The sequence below is a fragment of the Quercus suber genome, unplaced genomic scaffold, assembly GCF_002906115.3.
Source record: "Quercus suber isolate HL8 unplaced genomic scaffold, Cork oak 2.0 scaffold_300, whole genome shotgun sequence".
In the NCBI taxonomy this organism is placed as follows: Eukaryota; Viridiplantae; Streptophyta; class Magnoliopsida; order Fagales; family Fagaceae; genus Quercus; species Quercus suber.
Window position 1 is genome coordinate 803,790 of NW_027069756.1, and position 23,230 is coordinate 827,019.

Below are 23,230 nucleotides of genomic sequence, written 5' to 3' on the forward strand. Positions count from 1 at the left end.
CGAGGCGAGGTCTTTGCACTCCACGGCGACGATGAGCGGTTCGAAGCGGAGGACGAGTTTGGACTCGGGTTCGGGTTCGAAGTGAGTTGGTGAGTCGGGGAAGAGGAGGGAGATGACCGAGTCGCCGGGTCGTGGGGGACGAAGAGCCAGGAGCCACCTTTGGATTTTTTGTTGGGTTGGGTTTGGTGTATGGGTTGGGAGATTGTAGGCGTCGCCGCTTTTTTCTGGGTTTCTGTAGGGGTGGGTGGTCGGTAGTGGAGGTGGAGATTGGTGTGGCCGTGTTTGTGTTTCGGAGATGGAGTTGTCTCGGTGAGTTTGGTTTCGTGTTTGTGGTTTTTTTTTTTTTTTTTTATGTGAATTTGTATATTTATTTTTTGGATTTCTTGTTTTTGATTTACTAGAGTTTATGGATTTGATTTCTTGGATTTACTGGGTTTGATTTACTGGATGTTTATGGGTTTGATTTCGTAGATTTATTGGGTGGTTTATGAGTTTGATTTCTTGGATTTATTGAGTTTGATTTGGGGAAGAACATGAAGCATGATGTTCATGTCCTGGGGAAGAAGAAGAACAATGTTCTTCCAAAAAATAATGAAAAGCAAACCCAATTTTCAAACTCAATTTTTTAAACTGAAAAAGCTTTTTTTTTCTTAATTTAATTAAATTAATGTTTATTTATTTATTTATTTTAAAATTTCTGACGTGGATTTTTGTTTAATTTTTTATTAATTTAAATCTGACGTGGCATTTCAAAAATGCTAAATAAGCTTTTTTAATAATATTTTAATATCCACATCAGCACCATGTCAGCAAGTAGGACACGCCGTTTGCCACCTCAGCATTTTCTGTCACTGAGTTGACGGTAAGGACTATTTTAGAAACGATTTTTAAAAATCAGGGACTGACCTAGGAGCTAAATCAATTTAGGGACCAAATTGAGAATAGGCCCAAAATGTAGGGACCAAAAGTGCATTTTTGCCTTAAAAAAAGTACTAAATGTAAACCAAACCATTGATGCATAACTTTATTATTTAAAAATAATAATAAATTTATAATTTTAGCGATTAGTCAACATACAAAGTTACCAATATGTTTTTTTTTTTTTTTCAAAAAATTAAAAAATAGTAGGATTTTACAATCCATGATCTAGTCCAGTCCAACCCCCAATGATTTGACATAGGATTCCAATTTTAACAAACTTGCATTAATATGTGATATCTCTATCATTAAGATGGTAAGATTCTTGAATAGTTGTCAACATCCTTGTAAGTTGGTGGCATATTGTTAAAATTATGTAGTTAAATAATTAAAATTTTCATTTTTTAATAGTTTAAGCTTTTGGAAGAGCAATTTAACAAATATATAACTTACCCTCTTTTATTAAGAGAATCAGAATTTAAACCTTCCCTGATCCATCGTATTAATGAATTATAAAATTTGAAAAAAAAATTCTTAAAAAATCTCATTGGTGTATAGTTTCTGCCATTCTATTAGAAGCAAAAATAAAATAAAATATTTATGGCTATTTATGGGAATATGTTTAAGCAAGCATGTCTAAAAGCTAGTTTCTGAAGAGAGAGATAGAAAACTTAACGAGGTTTCAAGATGAATGACATACCTGGAACATGATCAACAAGTTTTCTTCCAGCATGCTCATTGTCTCCTTCAGCTAGTTTCCAATTGCCAAGAATACCAATCACCAAAACAACCACACGCCATGCTTTCAAAACGAAAATTAATTCTAGGGTGTAATCCATGATGATTTTTATTGGCATATTATGCTCTACTCAGAAGGAAGATGTATAGTATTTAAGGCCCAAATTCTTAGCTACATGGAGTACTTGTGTTACTAACAAACAACTTTTAGTCATTGTCAAATTGCCTGCTTTTATTCATAGGAAAGAGATAGAGAATGACCCCCACCATATATTTCTCTAATTTCCAATGGAGGCTATAGAAAATATTTTTAGGGTGATCACTAAAAAAACTAAAGTGTAAAAAATTTAAGAAAAAAAAAATTGAATATATCCACATCACAAAATATGCATGCAAATAAATCAAAGTTTTATAATTTCATTCTACGAGTTTTCACATTTTGAATTTTTTTACATGATAGTTTCATTATTAATGCTATAAATTACATCTCTTCAATGTACATAACTAAGCAATCATTCCCACACATGCCCCACTCAAGAGACAATTAGACAATAAATCAATAATAAACATACTAAGAGCACTCACATAGGTTAATGCAAAATAGTATAAAAGGTAATTTTTCACATTTAAATCCAAAATCCACCTACATCAAATTACCTAAATTTGTGTAAAATAAAAAAAAATAAAAAAATAAAAGAAAAAGGAGCTACATTGTTCAAATTGCTATGTAAATTGATAAAGAAATAATAAAATGTTAAGATTTTGGACCCCTTAAAACACAACAATTGGATTAACCTAGTTTATTAGCCAAGTGATTAACTTAATCAAATTATACAAATCTAGGTTATCACAATCAAACAATCTATCAAGCATATAAAGCAACGGAAATATAAAAAGCACAAAGATACAATCACCCAGGAAAACCAAACTGGTAAAAAACCTGGGGAGGATTTAATCTAGCTATCCTCAAGGTAAACTTGAATCCACTATATGAAAGAATCGAAGTTCATACAAAATGACTTACAAGCATCCATGCTCGACTTCCTAATGCTATCCACCAGTAGAACTTACTGACACGACCACGTGCAAGCTCCGAATCCACGGACTCCTTCTTTCTTGGATTCTCCACAAGATACAAGCACTCCCGCTTATGTTTCTTTAAACTCCAATGGCAGCAACTGAGTTGATTATCAAGATGTTGAAGTAATCTCTACCTTGAAAATCCTAAGTTTATGTGAAGGAAAGATTCTCAAGGATCTCATAAGAGATTCACACAAACCGCAAAATATGAGCAACAAGAGCATCCAGAGCTACTCTAAAAACGTGGCTAGGGTTTCCTTTATATAGTGGGAGAAGTAGATCTGAAACCCTAATCCTTAATGGGCTTGGGCTGAGTTGGAAAATTTTGCAAAAAAGCATTCTGCTCGAAATTTGATCAATTGAGTCTAATTTTCGATCGATCGAGTTAGGCCGAAAGTCACTAATACGTCTGCAGCCACTCAATTCCAACTTTACATTAAACGCCCACACTTTGAGCAAGTCTAAACAAGACTAACAATCTGTTTTGATCATGGTTTGCCAACAATACACATTAGAGTTCTAAATACATAAAATCCTAAGTCTTTAGAACTTAACATAAAAAATAAAAAAAAAAATAAATAAATAAAAGAGAAAAAGAAATAAGAATTGGGAGAATAATTAAAAAATGATAAAAAAATAATATTTTAATAAAATGTAGAGTAAAATAAATAATTTGATATCAAAAATTTTAAAAAATAATTATATAAAATAGAAAAGGTAAGCTCTTATTTTAAAAAATGATAAAAAAATAATATTTTAATAAAATGTAGAGTAAAATAAATAATTTGATATCAAAAATTTTAAAAAATAATTATATAAAATAGAAAAGGTAAGCTCTTATATTAAAATAGACAAAAAGTCTTTTTTGCACAAATGACAGTGAATACCACAATAATTCGATAAGAAATATAATTTAGTGTGCGTTTGGGAAGCACGTTTTGCGCTTCCCAAACCCGTCTGTGTTGTTTTCTTTTTTCTTTTTTTTTAAGCTTTCAGCTTTCCAAGCCGGCTTTTTGTACTGTTATTATGATATGACTTTTTCATACAAATTTTACTATTTATGCATCTACAAATTTTACTTTTCAATAATTTTTTTATTAAAAATAAGTTTTATAATACTATTTACAGATTTAAAAATTATTTTATTATATTATTTTTCAGTTTTCAGTTTAAGTTTTTAACTTTTTAAGCTGAATCTAAATGGATCCTTAATATTAAGAGGATTGCAATAAAAAAAAATTGAATAAAAAACAAAAACCTTAGACCCTGTATTATAGCGGTTGTCTCTATGGTGTACCTATCCTATTACTGTGATTGAAGTTACATTTGCCTGAGCTCCAGGTCAGTGTACAGTCTACAGCTAGAATCAAAAATAAAAAAATAAAAGTCTTTTTTGCACAAATAAAAGTGAATACCACAATAATTCGATAAGAAATATAATTTAGTGTGCGTTTGGGAAGCGCGTTTTGCGCTTTCCAAATGCGTTTGTGTTGTTTTCTTTTTTCTTTTTTTTAAGCTTTCAGCTTTTCAAGCCGGCTTTTTGTACTGTTATTATGATATGACTTTTTCATACAAATTTTACTATTTATGCATCTATAAATTTTACTTTTCAGTAATTTTTTTATTAAAAATGGGTCTTATAATACTATTTACAGATTTAAAAATTATTTTATTATATTATTTTTCAGTTTTCAATTTAAATTTTTAACTTTTTAAACTGAATCTAAATGGATCTTCAATATTAAGAGGATTGCAATAAAAAAAAATTAAATAAAAAACAAAAACCTTAGACCCTGTATTATAGCGGTTGTCTCTATGGTGTACCTATCCTATTACTGTGATTGAAGTTACATTTGCCTGAGCTCCAGGTCAGTGTACAGTCTACAGCTACAATCAAAAATAAAAAAATAAAAGTCTACAGTCTACAGCTAGCTAGTAGGCGTAACTTAGTGAACCCATAAATTAAATTCTGACACAGTCAATAGAAATAGATCTGATGGCTTAAAGTGTAGCATTAATGTGAGGGTAAGAGAAAGTCCACAACCAGCGACGACCATCACTCTCCACTTTGATCAAAAAGTCATGCATCCCGTTTTATGGAGAACACGTGGCAACGTTTTAGCGGTTGCGGGATTGAAAGAAAAACGGCCAAAGCGTGAGGCAAGTGATACACAATTGTCTTCGTGGAGTTTTTGTTTTCTTTAGTCCAAGTTGTAGAACTATTAGTTGGATAAGAAACAGATGCTTAAGGTCACAGAAAGTTTGATTCATTAATTGAATTTAACTTCCAAATTGAAAGATTGACTTGGTATCATATTTTGGAGTCTAGTACTACAATATGTTTCTCAACTTTGCCACGTGGTAACCCGTGAACGATGAAATTATGGACCCACTATTTTATTTTTACCACTTATAACTCGCTATATAGACAAATTATAACAAAAGTTGTAGAAATTGTTGTAGTAGTAGACTAACTCCATATTTTGTTTATCTTTTTTATAGGCGTTGAAATCCAAGTTGAATCCAAAAAATTTCATGAATTACATTTTTTTTTTTTTTTTTTTTTACCTTAGGATCATGCGGATCATGGTGGTTGATTCAAAATTATTAAATAATATATATATATATATTTAAATATATATAAGTGCCCTGGTTTTAAAAAAAAAATTTATTAAATATATAATATATTTTAAATATATATTAAATATGGATGGGTCAGTGGGTCGGGTCAGGTTTGGTGGGTTTGTAATTTTATGACCCAAACCCAACCTGACCCACTATAAAAAAAAATTTTGTAACCCAACCCAACCCACCAAGGCCTAAAAACTGACCCAACCCGGTGGGTCGGGTTGGGTTGGGTCGGGTTTGGCAGGTTGGTGGGTTTTCTGCACACCCTTAGGGCCGAGCCATCCACAATAACATATGAGACCCACGCATATTGTGAGAGAAATGTCCCATAAAACCGTCTCATAATATAATTTTTTTCATATTAAAAATCTATACTTTGCTCTACGCACCAAGTCGATTGAATTGTTAGATTTTACTCTTTTATTTTTGTACTGATTATATATACTACATAAATATTCCAACCTTCCCCAAGCTCGAACTGAGGCTTGTGCGTTCACCCTTGCATTTGGGCATGGGGAGGTAATTGTCAGTGTTTAGGGTTTATGATTTTATATACTTATTTTTTATTCTCATCTATAATTAAATTAATAATAGATATTTCAGTAAATATATATATATATATATATATGAAATAATCTATTTATTTTCCAGCCAAAAAGGAAAATTTATTCTTCTTCCCAGACTATTGTGAGAACAGGGTTTATTGAAGTTCTCATATTCAAACTTCGGCATTATATATAAATTTACGCTTTTTTTTTTTTTTTGAGAGAATAAATTTACGCACTTATGCATATAAAAAATGAGATGGTGTGTCAGTGTAATTGACAAATGCCACAAATTATTTTTTTCTCCAGCCATATAATTCTTAGTGAAGGGAAATATATTTTTTAAAATATGTGCATGAAGACATATGTACTATTAATAGGCTAATAGCCCTAATTCCCTTATTTTAGTTATAAATCTTCACAAATCTCACATTTACATTGAGTTGAATCTCATTCTTCTTCCTTCAAAAAAAAAAAAAAAAAAGAGTACAAAGAGATTATCCTCATCATGTACATTCATAATTGCCACAAATAAATTGTGCTTAAAATGTTATGGTGGTAACTAGAAGATACATGTGTAGAAATTAGTCATCAATGGTAACTTCTGGTTTATTTAGCTCTAAATTTACAACGAAGAAACAAATCAATAAAGACAGCAGCTATAACTATAGGCACCAACAATTGAGTAAATAAGAAATTGAATATCCATTACATCAATTCGTGGAATCAATAAATTTAACAGACCATCAACCGTTTTTCATGAAGAAAATATTTAAGAGGCAGAATTGGGTTCAGATAGGTTTTGTTATCATCACTACATAGAGAACCCAATAAAATAAATTTAAAAAAATAAAAAATTTAGGAATGAATAAAATGCATGACTGCCAATGGAGATGAATATCAACCCCAATGGATCACCTACAAAGCAATAATGAATTAAAGCTTTTAAGAACATAGTGAATTCACAAATCAAATAGACCCTTTTATTTTTCCTTTCCTCCAGAAACTGTCCAAATCCATTTTGATTCTTTCCCTTGATTCCTCGTGGACTAGAAATGATCAACCGGCCACCCTATTGCTAGTGTTGTTTTCTGATTTAAGACTGATGTCCACCTTTGGTGGACCTGAATGCCGCCTTGGCTTGGCTGGTGAGGGTGGGAATGATAGCCGTTTCTTTGTAGGCCCCGAAGACCCCTTTCTGGTGTCCCATTCTTCTCCACCCCCAATGGACTTTGCCCCTGGACTTAGCTGCNTGAAACAAGGTTTCTTGAAGTATTAAATACATCCTAGATCTACCCAAATACAAGTAAAGTGTGTTTTGTCAAAGGATTAGCCAATTACATAAAATAGTGACATATGTTCCTAACAAGTGAATCACATATTGTCCTAACAATTTGTTTTTAAGAATTCGTTATTTAAATATTGACCGGCGGTTTGAGCTAATGGGTGTTAGAGTTAGACCTTTTCTAATAGGTAAAATGTTAAAGTTACTATAAATGTTACTGCATTTGATATTTGATATTTGGTATTTTTTTTTTTTTTTGGGTTAAACATTTGATATTTGAATTGTTTTCTTTTATAATCAGTGAGTTCGTTTGACCATTAGTCAACCCGATGAAACTTGGTCAAATAGGGCATTGGTTATTTTGGCCCTTAATTTATGAAGTTGGTTAATTTGACATCCAATTAGGACCAATAAAAAAAAAAAAAAAAAAAAAAACTAGCTGTAAAGTAGTACTTCCTCAGTTCCTCCTACTAATACTAATTATATATATAATATGTATTATATAGTTAATAAATTTTTTAAAATAATCAGCTCTTCCTATCCTATATAAAAGCCAATTAGTTCACACAAACTCTAGTAAATTACTATTGTTGTTTAGTTATTGGTGTTGTTTGCCCTTAAGGAATTACATTGATATTAATCTTTGGGTTTTTTTATATATTAATATTTATATTTTTTTCTACTTAATTTAATAATAATTAAAAAAAAAATTCAAACCCATGGGTTCAACCCGACCCATGTGGGTTAGGTTGGATTTATGTGATGGGTTGGGTTGGGTCGAATTTTTTTGACCCACTATGGTGGGTCGAGTCAAAAAATTCCCTCAACCCGACCCATGCACACCCCTACTCGGCCCAATGGAACGAAGGTTTTGGGCTAAGTTCCCCAATTTACTTGTATTATGGGTCAGAAATATCCAACAATGGGAGGCCCCAAAGATGGCGATGCAGTTTTTATAGGAGGCAAATGAAAGCTTTTTTTTTTTTGGTATTCCTACCCTCCCTGAGAATATCACAGTGTAATTAACCCCTCTCTATGAAATTCGGATTGGACTTCTTTCTCCTCACTACTCTCATGTTTCTCTCCCCTAATTTTTTCAACCCCCTTCCCTCTATCCATCGGTCTTTATTTATAGACTTCCTTTAGTGGGATCGTCATGATGATAGGGTTGTTTCTCATGTTGGTGGGTCCCTCTGAGCTATATTCTTGACCAAATGGGATCCGCTACTCGTGACTCTCTTGGAACTTGCACTAGGCGTCAATTGATGCTCGGCAGATGGATTCCCCCAGGGCATTATTCCTTGATCTCGGTATAATAAAAGATGTTCGGTCAAGTCATGAGCTTGGACTAGGCCTGTCTAGGGAATGGGTTAGGTGCTCGGTTAGTAAGTAGGGTGGGAAGGGCCTATTTAGGAATCCTGTCATGGGCTCGGTGCAGGCTGTTAGCCGTGGCCTGTACAATTATTATTATTATTATTATTATTTTGTATGAATAAAGATAATTATATGGATAGAAAACAAAGAAATGACCCAACCCATATCAATCTTCTGGAAAAAAAGAAGAAGAGAAAGGAGTGAGAGTAGTAATTGATAAAAAAGTGAGAGATAATAAGACTTTTATTCCTATAAAACAAAACTATAGAGTATGTATAACTCAAAGAGCCGTTTAAAAAAAAAAGGAAAAGAAAAGAAGAAGAGGAGTGAGGGTAGTAGTTCATAAAAAAGTGGGAGAGATAATAAGACTTTTATTCCTACTAGCCTCCAAGCATCTTCTATTTAAAATTGTTGGATTGAAGTTTGGAGTTGTGTGTGTGACTAAAATGTGGGTGTAAGGAAATTTTTTTTTGCAATATATATGGTTTTTTTTTTAATTAGTATGGCAATGTACTCTTCCAAACAAATGTGTATTTGTTTAAATTTAATTTTTTTTCAATAAATGGATAAAGCAATTTGAAAACTATCAGGAAAGTGGTCTTGTTTTGTAGGCAATATTATAATGGGAGTTAACGATGTATTTTTACTGGGTTACTCTTTAGTTTTGTTTCTACTTAAACTAGAAAAATGTCCAAATCAAATAGGAGAAACTCATTAAATAGTAAGATAGATAAAATCATAAAACAAAACTACAGAGTAGGGGTGTTTGCGGTGTAGTGTGGTGTGATTTTGGGCCATTTTTAGCACTGCATCTCATTTTTGTGGTCATATGTGTGGTGCAGTACGGTTTAGAGTTTAGACAAAACTATAATCGCACCATACCACATTTTTGTAGTTTTTTTTTTAAGAGAGATAATTACAACATGCTGCTAACTTTGCAGCTCGAACCCTTTTCCCCCTAAACCATTAAGCACTTTGTGCATGAGGAGATGTCAATTTAGCTACAAGACCTTTTGCCACATTTTTGTAGTTACATGTGCAGTGTGATGTATAAAATGCGATTTGAAGCTAGATATTTTTCAAATTTTAGGCTTTTCTTGCCCAGTCCAAAACTGATTTTCCCCTTTGTTTTGGCCAAGTTTTAAACTATTGAACTTAGTTTTTTTTTTTTTTTTTTGGGTTGGCTTTCCTAATCAAGGCTTGCTTGGGTTATTAAACTTTTTTTTTTTGAAAATTAGGATTATTAAACTATTAATAATATATTTAATATTCAAAAATAAATATATTAATATATAGAAATGGTGTGATACAATGCGGTTTTCTTATTATAAAACTACAAACTGCACTATATCATGTGGTGCAATTCATTTTTAGCTGTGGTACGATGCAATTATGTCATTTTACAAATAATTTTAGTATAATTTTTACTGTTTTTACATATTGTTGAACACCCATACAGAGTATGTATAACTCAAAAGAACCGTAAATACCAAATGCATCTATAAACATTCTAAAAAATAAAATAAAAGTCTCTATAAAAGTATAGTACGAAGAATTAGCCAATGGGCACTCAGCTTTTGTGAGCGGTGCTTTGCTTAGTTTCTGGACTGGACTGGGGTATCTGAGAAGTCACAAAACCAAAAACCCTATAAAGCGAGTGCTCACATTTTAACATAATAATAATCAAATCAAATCAAATACCAAACACCTTGCGATTCTTCATTTCTGCTTCTCACTCTCTTTTACATCACACCGAAAATGGTGAGTCCTCTCTCTCACTCTCTCCCCTTTTATCTGCTTTATATATTTAAATATTTTGCGTAATTTATTTTTAATTTATTTTTTTATTATTGGTTTTTTTTGGGCAAATGGAAATTACCATTGTACTAATTTCTTAGGGCAAACGATAAGGATTCCAATTTTTAAGTTTTTGGGTACGATTCCGAGATCAGGGTTTTTGTTTTTTTTCTTTTGCCTTAGGGTTTTAGCTTAACCCTCCGTTTGGGTTCCGAGAAACGATTTAGTTTGGACTCAGCTAACAAAATGGTCGTCTAAATTATGCCTGATGTGTTGAAAGCTTTTTTATATATTCATTAAATTCATTCAAAATTATTATTATTATTTCTTTCTTTCTTTGTTTATTTGATTGAGAAATTGAGGTGATCATTAGGTCTGAATATCAAAATTATATGAAAAGTTTAAACTAATGAAGCCCCAAGTGTTCAAAAATGTAACTCGTCTTTTAAGGGTTTACTTTTTTTTTTTTGGAACTCTTTATAAGTTTGTAATATACGAGTATATTGATATTTTGGGTTCATTTAAGGGATCATAAAGTTTAAGAGTGATTTTGATTGAATATGACCATTTTTCATTGATGCTTAAAATGTCCTCGGACTTAAACTGGAATATGAACATATTCCAGTTTAAAGTTCCCCAAAGTTGCACTGTCTCTGTTGCTTGCTTCCAAGGCAATATTTATAGCTTCATAGAAAAAAAAAACATTTTATTTTGTGGCCAAAACTGCTCAGTCTGTGCCTTTCCAACATTCTCGACCTGCTCTTATGATTTTGATTGGTGTAATTACCTTAGCTGTTCCCCCACATTCCTATGCAAAATCTGAGCCTCTCTATCATTATGCCACTTTGCAACATCTTGGAGACAACTAATCTATCCTTGTTTCGAAGAAAACCTAGAGGCCACACTCCTACATTTGACCCACATATATGTGCCTCATTTGTTAAGAGTTCTCAAGTGCTCTGCCTTCCCTCTAGACCCCAATCCTCCCACCTTTGTTATTGTTGCCGTGTGATGTATTTGGAAATTCTGGAAAAACAAAGATTCCCACTTAGACAAGATATGATTGATTTATTATGCTTTTTCTGTGAAGAGATTCCTGTTTTATGCTAATATTATCCATTACACATGTTGCCTAGCCTTTCATGATTTACATTTGGTACTTTAAACTCTCAACTAAAAAGCCTAAATATAAAACTTGCATAGGCTGTTCCATTTGTAGCTGGACTTGCATTTGCAGCTGCTGCTTATGCTGGTAGATATGGAATTATAGCTTGGCAGGCATTCAAGGCAAGGCCACCAAGACCTAAATTTCGTAAATTTTATGATGGTGGTTTTCAGTCTACTATGACTAGGAGGGAAGCCGCTCTAATTCTTGGAGTCAGGTATTTGTTATTTATTTTTCTCCAACATATGTTCTGTGTCATGTTTGATGAGTTGACATATTTATTGAAATAGAGTATAAACTGGAAGTCCATGTTTCTTGATGAGCTTTAAGGCACATATGATGCTATACCTTTCTTTTAGCTTTTGTGTAATCTTTTATATTGTCTTTTTCTAATAGAGTGAATAATAAAGGTCCTTCCTTGGGGTGAGAAACTCATTGAACCTCATTTTAGGATGGTAAATAGCAATGGTTGGGGCTAAATTGTGGTGGTTGTTCATTGCAGTCTCAAGTAGAGCTGCATTCAAGCAAGTTTACCGAGCATTCAGTTGTCTAGTGTGGACTTAAGTTATGTCTAATGGTTTTCCAGCTCAGCTCAAGCTCAAGTGATGCTTGAGTTGAAATTGCTAGGCTGCCTTGACTCTTGTGTTCTCTCTGCCTGATTACTTCTACAAATCATCATGCTGCAGTGGTGGCAAATCTAAAAATTTTAGATGTTCAGCTACAGTGCACATCTATAGATAGATGTGCACTGTAGCTGAAGCAAAAAAAAAAAAAAATATTTGGCCGGTTAAATAAAATAATAAAAAATCTCTCTATATCTCATCTCTCTCAAAACTCTCTCATCTCTCTCTCTCTCTCAAAACTCTCTCATCTCTCTCTCTCTCTCAAAACTCTCTCATCGTTTGGCTATTGCCTCACGCTGCCGATCGCCTCACGCTGCTGATTGCCTCACGCCGCCGATCACCTCATCTCATCTTATCTCATCTCAGGCCGCCGATCGCCTCAGTCACGCCGTCCAAGCAGCCGATCGTCTCACCCTATGCCTTCCCAGCCGCGATCGCCTCACCCACGCCTTCCAGCCGCCGTGGTCGTGGTTTTGTTTTTTGTTTTTGTTTTTTTTTTTTTTTTTGTTTTGTTTTTTTTTTTTATTTGTTGTGTTGTGGTTGCCTGGTGGTTGTGGCCGGTAATGGTGGTGGTGGTTGTGGTTTTGTTTTTTGTTTTGTTTGTTTTGTTTTTTTCTATGTTGTGTTGTGGTTGCTTGGTGGTTGTGGCCGGTAATGGTGGTGGTGGTTATGGCTGTGGTTGATGGCAGAGGTGGTTGTGGTTGGTGCTGTGATTTTTTTTTTTTTTTGGAGTAGGATATATTATTTTATTGTAGAGGGTATATTATTTTAGTGTAGAGAATATATTATTTTATTGCGATGTTTATATTATTTTATTGTGTTAAAAGTTAAAATAGATCCACTGCTGTAGCATGTGTATAAGTAAAATAGATAAGATAACTTTTGGTAGAGCTAAAAAACTAAATTTTTTGCTCCACCGCTGCGAATGCTCTTACTATTGAGCCACATCTTACAATCTCGCTCATCATGATTTAACTTACCACACTAGTAGCAAAAAATAGGAAGCCGCTCATATTGGAATGAAACCCACTATGATTTCCCTCCCCCTGAACTAGACATCCCCGATAGAGTGGCTGAGTTATATCCAAGTCAACTTTCACCTAAATGCAATGACCTCTACAATCCCCAGTTTTAGTCTCTTCAATGCACTCCATTCTACCCAAAGTACTGCCAATCGCCTCAGCGTTCTCTTTCCTCATCAATCGCAACGGTAAGCCATGTATTTAAACCCAAAAAGAAGCCCTGTCAAATGTTGCACCATTGACTGTCGCTTCTTCTCCAGGTCTATATAATCCAATCAAGTATTTATTAAAAGACCATGGACCTTGCATGAATATACAGTTTGCATCGGCTACATCCTCAAACAAAAGAAGGACAGTGTTCTCCCCAAGGTCCCGAATTTTGAAGCTTCCACCAGATCTCCACATACTTCTTAAGGTCTGATTGATAGCCTCCATATTAGGATGTCTTTTAGTGAAGAACTTTGCTACCAATGTTTTAGAATTATCGATGTTGTCCAACAATAGGTCCATTGCCTGACTCTCCTTAGCATTGAGAGATAGTTTCACCCATCTTCTTGTGATGTCTTACATGCTATGAGCAGTGGCTTGGAGTAAGGATTTCACCCGTAGGGAAAAGATGGCCTATCTGATGAAAGACTTTCACCATCTTAGGACTCCTAGAGAAACCCTAAGCATGCGAAAAATTGCTCTCTCTTACTTGCCCCCCCCCCCCCTAATTTATTTATTTTTTAGAATCAAATGCAAATAATTTTATTAGAATGGGAATCAAGATACAACATTGTCTCAAAATTTAAAATTAGTCCTTAAATTGTTGAACTAGTTCAATAAAATTATAAAAGTAAAATCCAGCAAAATCAATTTGGTAAAAAAGAAAAAGAAACAGAAAGAAGAAATTTGATAACTAAAGAAAAATAAACTTCCCATTTGGCCCATTCCTTAGCCCAAGGCTGTCCATGGGTCAGTCTAGGTCGGGTTTGTGCCCAACTCGGAACTGACCTGATGGAATTGGGTGGCCAAAAATCTCACCTGCCATCGACCGATAGATTGGTTGGATCAGGCGGATTAGACCTTCAATAGGTGGCGGACGGTTTAGTCGGAGTCATAGTTCTGAGAAAATGGTGAGAAAAATCCAAATTCGGCAAAAATCTCATTGGATTCTATGAGATTTCACTAGATCTGGTCAAAATCTTATCGGAACTACCTAATATCTTGTTAGAATCTAGGTTTTTTCCTTGGGATCTGGAAATTTTTACTCCTTCAACACACAATTTTGGGCCCTCAAGTACTTTGTTCACTTTACCTAAAAACCCATTCCTTTCGTCATTCCAGGTACAATTGTTAATGGCCACAGCCCACATGATAGGTTAAGGCCAATTATGTCAGAAGTTCACTTCTGCCACTGGACATAGTAATGTAGCCACTGTTCTCCGGACCAGCCTAAAGCATGTGCCCACTTCAGATGGATTGAGCATTAGTTTAAACTGATTATAGGAGCAACCCCAAAGGACAACAATCAGATGGTAGGGACCAATTTTGGTTGATTGTTTGCTACTCAGTTCAAGGTTAAAGATAATTTAACTGAGAAATTGTTACAACTAATTAAAATGACAATGCGACTTACAGCAGAAAACAAAAGGATTTTAGTAAAATTGCTGCCATCATGCGTTTTGACATCTCTCATCACAAGTGCTTATGGTCAAATTACAAATTGGGAAAGTAACTAAAATCTCTTCTTTCATGATCCATGAGCAGTGCAGCTAGGTTTGGTATTTACACCAGAACTTCGGGAAAGAAAAATAATATATTGCTAATAAGATATCATTAATAACCATACCACTACAGCAGAAAGCAAAAGGATTTCAGTAAAATGGCTGCCTCTGTGCTTTTCTACACCTCTCATCATGTTAAGTGTTTATCGTCAAATGGGATGAGATCTAAAATCTCTTTATTTCATGCTCTCCCTGAGCAGAGGAGCAAGCTGTGGTATATACACCAGAATTTCTTGTAAAATCTAATATATTAGTTATTTTGTGATAAGGTATCATTACTAATCATTCTGTTGTAGAACCAGCTTAGGTTGACACCACTTCTGTATCTCCATTCAATGGAGTTTGATCCATTTCGACCTTCCTGTCAATTGGACCTTTAGAGACTCCAAAAAGAGTGGAAAATATCCGTCTGTGACATTCATCACAGAAAAAGAAATAGGAAAAATGGCCTTCGTTTGGGAGCTTATGCACAATGGCCCCTGGTAAAATCCGGCCTATATAGTCAGTCATTGATGGTGGGACTGCCTGATCATCCATTCCCTACTCAGCATTCATAAACAAAACAAAATCAATCAAAATCTTAATGCAAGAAGTATAAGAATTTAAATAGCTAAGCAAGTATTCTTAAAATATATATATATATATATANTCTGCCTGATTACTTCTACAAATCAAAGCACACAATAATCTTATGTCACTTTCTCATCTACAGTAGTCTTTGAGCTTACCATTACCTCATTTACTGAAATCATTCATGAGAGTGATTTTTAAGAAGAATGAACACTTAGAAAAGTATTTTGAAAAAGGGCGAAATTAGCTACTGATAAACAGAACTTGAGTATCATTTCACTGACCTCTTGAAGCGCACTAGGGGAGCTACTTTTACTGTTTTTAGGTAATCTGATTCTAGTTTTCATGTTATGAGGTGGATTACTCCCCTCCCCTCTATTCCACTCGTGCACACACACACAAAAACCCCCACCCTTGGCTTTTTCCCCTTAATAACTCTAACGTCACTTTGGCCTTGCCTCTTGTCATGCTGGTCACTAATTATTCAGGAAGTTCATTCCTTGGAAGTTGGAAGGTTGTATGGATTTGATTCACTAAAGAATATTAATATACACACCACTTTGTCCAAAACACGAGGTGTGAGCACTGAGCATGTTGAAGAATGCAAAGTCAACTACTGGTTTTCACAAATTTCTAGACCATAACGTCATTAGTGATGCAAACATGTGGTTCTTTCTCTCCTATACGTTTAACATGATGGCGTTATCAGTTCTTTTGTATTTGTTATTGTTGATCCTCTCTACCTATTTGTTTCACAGGGAAGGTACTCCACTAGACAAGGTTAAGGAAGCACATAGGAGGGTAATGGTAGCAAATCACCCAGATGCTGGTGGTAGCCATTATCTTGCGTCTAAAATTAATGAAGCAAAAGATATGATGCTTGGAAAAATCAAGGGTGGTGGCTCGGCATTTTGATGGCACTACCCTTTCCATATATACAAGGCAATTCTGAAAAAGTTCTGGTGAGTTTTAAGAGTCGTACATGCTCCAATTAGACAGTGTTACATGTTTTTGCAGATGACCCTCTTGGTTCTATAGTATTCATGGAAGACATATAGAGTACAAAAATCAGAATATTGAGGATCTTTTCTTAGTTGATTCTTGATAGCCATCTAGTTGCGCACAATTTGAAAATTTTGTAATACATTTTGTTATATGAATCCAGCGATTACAAGGGAAATGCTATTTGCAATTCAGCTTGGGTGTCCATGGTATATTTATACTGATGGCAATAATTATGCCGTCAACACCTAATTATGGAACATGGCTTACCTTTTGTTATGATCAGAAAATTTGCCCACCAGATGTTGAGGCAACCGTTCTCTTAGGATTCTCTCATCTCCCGTTATATGTTTTTACTGCAAAAAGAAATAGCTAGTTATGCTAAGGGGTGTTGTGATCACGATGAAGAAATGTATGACAATTGGCAGTCCTGTAGTTGAGTAGCTTTGTAGGTCTGGAATTGACACATTTACATACGACATCTACAATGGAAATGGCTGGCTTACAATTCCGGTAGCACCAAACCACCTAGTAATTGACTTGGTAGCTTTCTTCACTTTTACATTCAGTTCTGCCAAGGCTGCAAAACTCTGTCCAGGGATCTGACATGCAGAATTATCTTTTTTTTTTGGTAAATGATGTTTGGAATTTAACTAACAAACAAGTCTATTACAACAAATAAGGCCAGCTTTATCTCTAGCCAGCATCTCAGCCACCACATCCAGTGGGTCAAACAAAAAAAGAAAATCAGTTACATCAAGTTCAGCTCTCATCCTTGCAAGTTGGTCAGCGCAGCCATTAGCTTCCCTGAACATGTGCTCCACTGATGAGTTAGGAAAAGTCTGAATCAGGTCCCTACATTCAGATAAGAGAGGTTCAAGTATTAGATTGACCATAGAAGGCCTTGAAACAAGCTGAACACTCTCTTTTCTATTCTCTCTCTATAGAACACAATATCGATTTGTTTGGCGGCAAGAAACCTTCTGGAACGTGTTGGCAAAAGTATGGACTTCCATACCTTTGCAGAAAGATGCAGGCTTCTAATGAAAACAAAATTTATCGAGATGGGGTTTTAGAAATTGTAAATTGAGTTTGGACAACATTTAAGGAAATTTTCTCTACGAATCACCTTTAAATAAATTCCACACCTCAAAATACTCTCAATGACAACTTTTCTCTCTTTGCTTTCTCTCTTCACTGCCCGTCATTTATCTTTGATTGTTCAGTTGTTGGCTTTGCTAGATGACAAACCAATTATTCTTAAATTTTAACATAATTACTGAATTTGTATTTAAAAAAAAAAAAAAAAAAAAAAACAAACAAACAAGTTATGTAAGTATTCTTTTGATATAAATTAAACTTTAGCAAATGTCTTATCCTGGCTACTCTTACAATAAATCAACCAGTCAGTAAAACCACTTGGAGAGAGGAATTGAATGTTTTATATTATTCTTTCGTGGAATTTCCAGAATACGACTTTGGCTGTTTAGGTATCTCTTTAAAGAAAAGGGCACAGTTCCTGATTCATTATCATCAGATCCCTTAATTCATTCCAAATGGCTTTATTCCAAATGGCTGTGCTGTGTTTACAATTTTTGTTGACCTTCTGAATAGATCCATAGACTGTTGGGACAGCCAAGACATAATACATACATGTCTATTATTTGTAAAGTACTTATTCTAAGTGTCCTTATGAAGAAGGTCAACCAACAATAGATTATAATTGATTTTCAAAACCAAAGAGTTATACTAAAAGCATCAAAGCATTTTGTTTAAAAAAAATTAACCAAAATTGAAGCAGAAACAAAGCAACTAAAAAGCAAGAGGTAAACCTGCCATATGTGTATTGGGCCTAGGAACCCTGCCAATTCACATTCTGCCTCACTGTACAAGGACTTGAGCCAAGAAAGAACACCTTTTCTCTTACACTTCTTGTGCACCTGAAGATCTGCTAATCTAAAGCCCCAATCTGATACCTGAAGCACAGCTTCCTCTATGAATGGTTTTGTAGTTCCCTGGCGGATTGACTCCTCCACATCCCTATGCCAAAATTCCTCAAATTTTGGCTCTTCAATCAAAATTTCATCCTGTACACATCAAGATTTTGTCACACAAACCATCAAAAAAAAAATATCAAACCCTGCTTTACGATCGGAACTATAGCTTATGAAGGCTGCCACTTGAGATTGTCAAATATAGAAATATTGTTTTGAGTTGTCTCTAAAATTTTTAATTGAAACAGGACTAAGTCATTCATTTTATAATTTTACAAAAAGTTCAGTTTTGGGAGACACTGTTAATAAATTCATAGAGCATGCTAAAATGAAGGCAAAATTTGTGTACAAGCAACAAGCATGGATCCCACCCCAATTCCTTACGCATATATTTTTAAGTTCATATTTGTGGACACAAGAAGTTCTACAGATTTAATCAAAGATGACGACTCACCTTCTTTCCTAGTGACAGAAACAATCTATTATCAATTCGATCATGCTTTCCAGAAAGAAAGCTTCGGCGATAGAAATAGGAGAGAAACTTCGGAAATCTATGAGCTAAGAAATACAATAATCTTCTTCTTGGCAGCCACTTTTCCCAAATTCTTTTTATCTCTTCTTTTGTCATGCCTGGCGCATATGGGTTAATCATTGGGGCCAACATGGCCGCACCTGCATATTCAGTGATGACAAATCACAAGTCAAATTATATTCAATTTTACCTACTTATTGTGTTTCCATTAAAAAGAATGGACAAGTGCTAATATAAGAGGGTAGACAACAAATATTATCAAGTTGAATGCTGATTATTTGTTAAAACATATCAATTGGTAGAACCGTTAATACTCTACACTTCAATGCATAACCTCCATCAATCAATCAATTCATATGCATGGACAAAAGTGAACTATAAGTTTATTGGCAGAATGATATTACTATAACCAAATCACAGACACAGATAATTCAAATATATAAAATTCAGTATGTCATAAGCCCAGAAACCTTGCCATAACAGTTGGACTATAAACTAGCAATTATCCCTGAGGACTAAATCTGCCATTCATGTAATCTTGGGGCAAGGGTTGGAAAAGGCCTCTTTGCATACTTCAACCAATGTGTCCATGCTGTTCAAAAATTTCTTTGTAACTATAAAAAAAAAAACACTAGGCTTCATCATGTTTGTCATATAGCCCAGACCACATCAGCTTTATGCATGTGTCCTTACTGGATACACAAGTTTAACTAGACATTCATTTCTTGATATATGTCAAACATGAACAAACAATTCTAAGGGAAAAGTTTTACCATAATCATCAGCATATGAAGGGTAAGGACATAAACTTCAAATTGTAAGAATCAATAATAAAATTGAATTCACCAATATCACAAAACCAAACAGAATTAAAACATAATGATAAATGTAATCAAGAAAGGGTTGATATACCTGCAATTCTATCTGGAATGTATCTGAGAGCAGCCCAAGCATGCATGGATCCACTCGAGTGACCCAGCACCCAGAACTTGCCACTAATACCAACTGCATTAGCTAGGTGCAACATATCAAATGCTGACGAGTTCAGATTTCTGTTGGGATGAGGATCGCTCTCCCCAAAACCAGGAAGATCATATGAGACCAAGCGAACACCAAACTCTTCAAGCAATGACATTTTAACTCCCGGTATACCTTTCATACATAAATTATTTAGAAAATAAATGTCAAGTTTCCATTTGTTTGGAACCCACCTTGGCAGATAAAAGATTTATTAGTCTTTTACCTGCAAGTCGTGAGGAAAGAAAAGAATGTGGAGCAATTAGGGAAAATCTAGCTCTGTCAGCTGGGACACCTTGCTCACAATAAGCCATGTGTCTACCATCTGGAAGTAGTATGCGGTTAGCGCTAGGAGGATGTATTAGCACCATCTTTACTGGTGTGACCAAGCTGTCATCTTTGGTATTTAAACCTATAGCTGCACATGGTTTTAACAATGTCAATTAATAAACTTTACCTATCATATACCACAAAAGAAAAAAGAACAGAAATAAGATTGAATGCACAATTGGGGCATTCAAGTTCTCATTTCTCAAAAGTTTTATACTTTGTAAGAACATTAATTAGTAATTCTGGGAAAACTTTGTAGGACCATTGAGAATAGAAAACAGAGAAACGAATAGAGCAGCACAGACGAAAGATAAACATAGGATGCAGAGCCATCAACTTAGGCTAAATTCCACCACATACGTAACTCCAACACATAGTTAGCCACATAAAGCACATATGATCCAAATGAATTCAGTGATGAACCAACTTTATGGATGCCATCACTGCCACATATGAATTAAGTACTAAAACTCTTCAAGCACGTATGAGAAACATAATCACAACCATCACACTTTCATGGAGCACATATGAATTAAGTACTAAAACCTTATCAACAAATAGAATGAAGTCTGCTCGCTATATGCCCAAAAAACAAAATCCAATTTTAATATTGGTTATTGAACATATAATAGAAATTGTATTTTTCAATTAGAGATTGTATTTCAAATCAGATTGTTCTCTACACATTTTCCATGTGCCTTTTATAATTAGTTAGTTTGTTAACTAGTTGGTTAGTCTTGTTTAGTTAGTTTTAGTTGTGTGATTAACTTCCAATCAGTAATACCAGGAAATTTATTTATCAATCTCTCTATCTTTCAAGAACATAATTGATCGAAATCACGAATCCCGAACCACAAACTCATACTGACAAATAAGGCAAGTGATTTTTCACAAATTTGACCAACATAAGCAACAATAAATAACCAAATTACATACAGATCTTAATAATTAGCACTACACTAAACTCAAGAAACACCTAAATTTGATTAACAAATCATGTTGCATTGAAATTCACGTCACCTGCAAGTGCAAGAACAAAAACGAAGACTATGACCGACCACGAGTGAGCCGGGTCGCGATCCTCGGGCAAAAACTCATTCAAGTACTTCAACCTGCCGGAGACCTTAGCGCACGGCTTCTGAAGCTTCCGACCAACGTAGGAATCCTCACTCAGAAGGCTCTGCTGAACAATGTCCTTACACCCTCTTCCCAATTCCACCACTATTTCCCCCCAAGCCATAGCGAACCCCTTCACCTGATCCTTCAAGCTCTCCGGCTCGACCGCACGGCTCCCAGACTCGCCGGACACGACGTACGCCGACGAAACCCCGATCGGCTCTCCGGCGTACCGTATCCCCGTGTCGTCCACCAAGCTCGCCAGCTCGTCCCGCCACGTGTTCGATCCTCTCATTTCTGACATTTTGACTGAAAAAAAAAAAGCACACACTCTCTCTCTCTCACTCTCACTCTCACACTTCAGAGTTCACACCCATATATATCAGAGAGAGAGAGAGAGAGAGAGAGAGAGAATATGAGTAATAATGACTGAGGCAGAAGAAAACAGAGCACGAAGTTCAACTTTCTAAGCGTGAAATTCAAGCTTGATTTGTTAAATCCAAAAAGAGATAAAACCCTAACCGACCACCGTTCAAAACCAAACAGAAACTGTCGAAAAAGAAAGTTTATAGTACTAAAAAAAAAAAAAACACTTACAAATACAAAGTAGACAAAAGGAAAAAGCAGCACTTGCTATGTTATCATTTTTTCTTTCACTTTACGAAACTGAAACCGTTGGGTCTGAATGTGCAAAACTTAGCATCTTATGATGTTTATGTTTTGTACAAACTTATATAGGAATTTGACTAATCTTCTTCGCCATTATTGGACTTTACTAAGTGACTAGTGAGCTGGGAGTTTATATGTTTTTTTTTGGGTTTGGGTTGGTACGAGAGAGACTTGACGATGAGTGCTAACCGTGGATGAGGTCATGTTTGAACGGTTTGGATGGGAGCCACGTGGATCAACTACTTCTGAGCCGTCCAATGAACGGATGAGGCGGTGCATGATGTACATTGTTGCTGACGAGGATCTTTGTCAGTGATATGCGGTGCGTGCATGTGACTTGGGAATGTTCTTTTCTTTTTTTTTTCTTTTTTTTGAGAAGAATCTATTTTTGGTTTTTTAAATGGGATTTGACGTGGTTTTGTTTATTAACTTTATTTTACACTTTTCTAAATAATCCAAAACATACAGGTTTATCTACGGTACAGCTTTAACTATATTCAATTAAAAAAAATTATTTCTTTTTTCTACTCACACAACAACTATTATCTAGTCTTCTTTCATTTTTGAAATACATTAAAAAAAAATCAAATTTAAAATACATAATATTGATATAAATTTACACTATTAAGGTAATAATTTTACGTAGTTTAAAATATGAATAAATTTTAAATTTGATTAATTAAAATGTAATGCTTTTTCTAGTATACAACAACCAATACAATGTCATGGCAAGTGCTCTAAAAAGTGGATGTTCTTAGATCTTGAATGTTGTTATTGACAATGTTGAGAGTTGGATTCGGATTTGTAGTGTAATCGTATGGTTGTTATTTTTATGGAAAAAGGTGATTGCGAGTGAGAAGATGATTTGCACTTTGCTAAAACAGTGAAAGGAAAAGTAGAAATGATGATGCTGAGAAAGCGGTAGCTGGTGAGAGAGAGAGAGAGAGAGAACAAGTTACAATGAGACAAATTGGTTGGCTCCGTCGGCGAACTGCCCTCTCTTCACCACCACTCTTTCCATATCATAAAAAGGCATTACAGAAATTGCAGCGTTAG

The 23,230-nt window shown here is 34.7% G+C and overlaps 3 protein-coding genes across 5 annotated transcripts in view; 1 reads left to right on the forward strand and 2 right to left on the reverse strand.

Annotated features, from left to right (window-relative positions):
• LOC112031867 (senescence-induced receptor-like serine/threonine-protein kinase) overlaps positions 1–1,823 on the reverse strand; it is a 30,294-nt gene extending 28,471 nt beyond the window's left edge. Inside the window, exon 1 of the mRNA XM_065782395.1 lies at positions 1,619–1,823. Coding sequence (XP_065638467.1) covers positions 1,619–1,775 — 157 coding nt within the window. The 5' untranslated portion in view covers positions 1,776–1,823. The remainder of the gene's footprint in view (positions 1–1,618) is intronic.
• Positions 1,824–10,121: 8,298 nt separating this feature from the next.
• LOC112017490 (mitochondrial import inner membrane translocase subunit TIM14-1) lies at positions 10,122–16,710 on the forward strand. The gene is made up of 3 exons (XM_024049941.2): positions 10,122–10,329; positions 11,569–11,747; positions 16,273–16,710. The coding sequence occupies exons 1-3, from the start codon at positions 10,327–10,329 to the stop codon at positions 16,427–16,429; spliced, it is 339 nt and encodes a 112-aa protein (XP_023905709.1). The 5' UTR covers positions 10,122–10,326; the 3' UTR covers positions 16,430–16,710.
• Positions 14,793–22,284, reverse strand: LOC112017512 (uncharacterized). Of its 3 annotated transcripts, none has more exons than XM_065782386.1 (7): positions 22,103–22,282; positions 21,410–21,814; positions 20,286–20,477; positions 19,955–20,194; positions 18,965–19,182; positions 18,349–18,603; positions 14,793–15,484 (listed from the first exon to the last, which is right to left on the reverse strand). In XM_065782386.1, exons 2-7 carry the CDS (start codon positions 21,807–21,809, stop codon positions 15,248–15,250), a joined length of 1,542 nt encoding a protein of 513 aa, XP_065638458.1. In that variant the 5' UTR covers positions 21,810–21,814; positions 22,103–22,282; the 3' UTR covers positions 14,793–15,247. The 3 variants fall into 3 exon arrangements, with proteins under 3 accessions (XP_065638458.1, XP_023905742.2, XP_065638459.1); XM_024049974.2 differs by having other exon boundaries at positions 21,410–21,863; XM_065782387.1 differs by lacking the exon at positions 14,793–15,484 and adding an exon at positions 16,950–17,371 and having other exon boundaries at positions 21,410–21,863; positions 22,103–22,284.
• Between the last annotated feature and the right edge of the window lie 946 nt (positions 22,285–23,230).